This window comes from Sinocyclocheilus rhinocerous, unplaced genomic scaffold, assembly GCF_001515625.1.
Source record: "Sinocyclocheilus rhinocerous isolate Xijiao unplaced genomic scaffold, SAMN03320098_v1.1 scaffold626, whole genome shotgun sequence".
NCBI lineage: Eukaryota > Metazoa > Chordata > Actinopteri > Cypriniformes > Cyprinidae > Sinocyclocheilus > Sinocyclocheilus rhinocerous.
This window is the reverse complement of record NW_015647437.1, coordinates 586,969-590,413: the sequence shown is the minus strand read 5'-3', so window position 1 is coordinate 590,413 and position 3,445 is coordinate 586,969. Positions and strand designations below refer to the sequence as shown.

Sequence of the window (3,445 nt, the reverse complement as noted above, 5' to 3'; positions counted from 1 at the left end):
GACATCGAGATGTCGTTCTCGCCCACATGAGAGAGCTGGGGTTAAGACTAAACGCCAAGAAAAGTGTGCTTTCTCCATTACAGAGGACCACTTATCTAGGCGTGGTGTGGGATTCGACCACGATGTAGGCACGTATGTCCCCTGCTCGGATCTAGTCGGTCCTCACCTCAGTCGCGAGAGTCAGAGAAGGCCGGTCACTCACTGTCAAGCAGTTTCAGAGACTGCTGGGTTTGATGGCAGCAGCGTCCAACGTGATACCTTTTGGCCTGCTGTACATGAGACCCCTACAGTGTGCGCTGAGGCTGAGGCCTCCGGTACGATCTCGTGTCCCCACGTGGGACCTGGCTGTGGTGCTAGAAGCTCTCTGTAGGCCTCCCTTCGAGCCTTTCGAGGAGATCTCTGATCGCCACCTCACTATCAAGACTACTTTCTTTCTGGCGATATCTTCTCTCAAGAGAGTGGGGGATCTGCAGGGCCTTTCCCCCGATAGCTCTGCTCCCGGGAGTTCTAGAGAGAGTGCACCGGGACGGGGTCTGTCTTCTGCTAGTAGCCCCGTTCTGGCCGGCCCGAGTATGGTTCTTGGGCCTGATTTCTCTCCTCGACGGCACTCCATGAGAGATTCCCATCAGGAGAGATCTCCTCTCAGAGGCGGAGGGTACGATCATCCACCCCCGCCCGGAGCTGTGGAAGTTGTGGGTGTGGCCCCTGAGGGGGCACAACTCATAGCTTCCGGTCTCTCAACCGAGGTTGTTATGAGTCCTCTGATCTCCCTTCGCCTCTAGGGGTCAAGTCTCACTCTACCCGAAGTGTGGCGGCCTCCAAGGCCTTCTTGGCAGGTGTCTCAATGCAGGACATCTGCGACGCTGCAGGATGGTCCACGCCCCTAACCTTTGTCAGGTTTTATGGCTTATATAGGGGAGCCACTCCCGGCTCTTCTGTTCTCTCGCCTTAGCTGTGCAGGCTTCCACACTAGGCAGAGATTTGTAATTCTGGCAGCGTGGGCATACTCGTTCCCTAAGCGTCCTCCGACGCAGCTCTAGTTCCTGAAGAGGAACGTCTCAGGTTACGTATGTAACCATGGTTCCTCGAGGGAACGAGACGCTGCGTCTCGGGGCCATACTTCCGGCATCTCTGCCAGCGCTTGCTTCACTCCTAGAAGCTGACGTCGGTTTCACCGCACATGCTTTTATAGCTTCCTGGTCATTACGTCACCCGCCCGTGACGTCTCGCCCGTCTATTGGGCTGATTACACACGGGATTCAGAGCCGGTCACGCTGAAGGGCGTTCCCTAAGTGTCCTCCGATGCAGCGTCTCTTTCCCTCGAGGAACCATGGTTGCATACGTAACCTGAGACGGTTTCCCTTACAAATTTAGATGAGGTAGGAATATCTCCTTAAAATTATCACTTTTTTTATTGTGCAAGAGCTGCATTAAAAATACTTTTGTTTTGTGTTACATGGACACAAACACCATACAGATTTGGAATGACATGATGATGAGTAAAAAAAGCTATAATTTGGGTGAACAATCGCTTTAATGTGGTGATGGTAGGAGTCCTGGTTAAGTTGGTGCAGCAGTGCACCCTCAACTCTTAGTTTTTGCCTTTTTCTTTTGTACCTATTTGTCTACAGGACAGACTACTTAGCCATTCCCTCTGAAAATAAAGAAAACCCGGGCCCCGCTGTAACGGAATAAAAGTCTCACACCATTACGGTATTTTTGAATTTACCTCTCAATTAGAAACATCATCAACAATTCCCCGCTCATCCCGAGTAGCTGACTAGAACCCTTCCACCATCACTGTCTTTCTTTTCCATTGTTCACATCCTCTCTTAAAGGGGTCATGACACAATTCTTTTTTATTATTATTTTAATATGTTCCTTGAGGTTTACTTATAATGTTAAAGTTTTTTGCACAAAAAAAACATTAATATGTGAAAAAATGATTCTTTTCAACCCTCATTCTGACCCTCTGTCTAAAATTACCTGTTTTAAGGGGCGTGTCCTTTAAGGCTTGTCAGTAATCGGTCACTGTTATGATTGGCTAACGTCATAGCATAGGAAACCGTATCAACCACCCCTCGCTATTACATGTATATTGACGATAAAAAAACGGTAATTTCCAGACAAAGCATTATGAAATCATTTACTTGTGGTTTGTGATGCAGCTGCAGTCAGATCTAGTACCGCTTCATCTTTCAACAAATGTTTCTTTGTAAACTTTCCATGACACTGTGCCTTGTTTACAAAACAAAATGCTCTGAACAATCCTCAGACACGATCCAGGATGCCATTAAAAATGAACTATCCACTTGTTCCTTACACTGGGATCTTTCTGATATCTGTACAATGACACAAACGAGCTGTTTAAATCAAACGCGTTAAAGCGAATGTTTTTTCACTCTATTTGTGCTATTGACGACAGACTCAAGTCCGTGGACTGCGTCAGAAAGCGAACGTGCCTCTGTATACTGTATCCAGTGTAAACAAGACTTTTCGGCAGTGATTGTAATTTCTATTTTCTTTTGGTGGGCGGGGCCTATGGTGAGAAGATTACTATTCGTCGATGTCTTGCTCTGGAGGCAATGTTTATGCAAATGTTTGTGCCCCTGTGATGCCAAACGAGCCGTTTTTGGAACTTGATTAAATAAATGCTTTGTTTATAATGAGGAGGAGGTTTTAAGCTATGAAACTTGCCGGTGTTTTAATGGTACAAAGACCTCTTATAATGCCAAATGATCAAGGCAAATTTGATTTCTCGTGTCATGACCCCTTTAACATCACCAGATTTTCATTCCCATCCACTCAGACACATGCCACTCTTCTGTTCATTGCCATATCTGTCCTTGCAATTACTAACTACAGCTGATCTCTCAAGATAATTCAATGAGAAGTAAAGTACAGCTGCGGTAATGCTGAGGTCAGGGTTTGTTCTCTTTGTTATCTCCTTGATCGATGATTTTACATTGTGTAAAGTGATTTGGAATATGAGAATGCATTGATAGATGTGATATGACATGGATCCATTTATTCTAAATTGCACTGCTCTTTTTTTTATTTACTTTTTTTTATTTCTATGCAGCTTCCTGCAGTGTCATCCTGATATGTTTTACCAGAACTGGAGTGATTTGTAATTTGAGGAGGACTTTTTGTTGTTGGTGGGGGTTATATAACATCCTCTTCTAATAGAAAACCGTGTGGAATTTTCTAGAAACGTGATTTGAGTAGTGTGGAAATGTAGATATTTATTAATGGAACACAATTGCATTTCTAAAAATGTTTTTTTTTATTACTACTATTTTAATTTTAAAGGGGTCCTATTATGCTTTTTCACTTTTTCAACTTTAGTTAGTCTGTAATGTTGCTGTTTGAGCATAAAAAAGATCTGCAAAGTTACAAAGTTCAAAGTCCAATTCAAAAGGAGATATTTTATTTAACAGAAATC

The 3,445-nt window shown here is 44.2% G+C and overlaps 1 protein-coding gene across 1 annotated transcript in view; it reads left to right on the top strand.

The window, feature by feature from the left end:
- The window catches only part of LOC107709134 (sodium channel subunit beta-3-like), a 13,105-nt gene that overhangs the window by 7,776 nt on the left and 1,884 nt on the right, over nucleotides 1–3,445 (top strand). Inside the window, exon 5 of the mRNA XM_016513536.1 lies at nucleotides 1,632–1,713. Coding sequence (XP_016369022.1) covers nucleotides 1,632–1,695 — 64 coding nt within the window. The 3' untranslated portion in view covers nucleotides 1,696–1,713. The remainder of the gene's footprint in view (nucleotides 1–1,631; nucleotides 1,714–3,445) is intronic.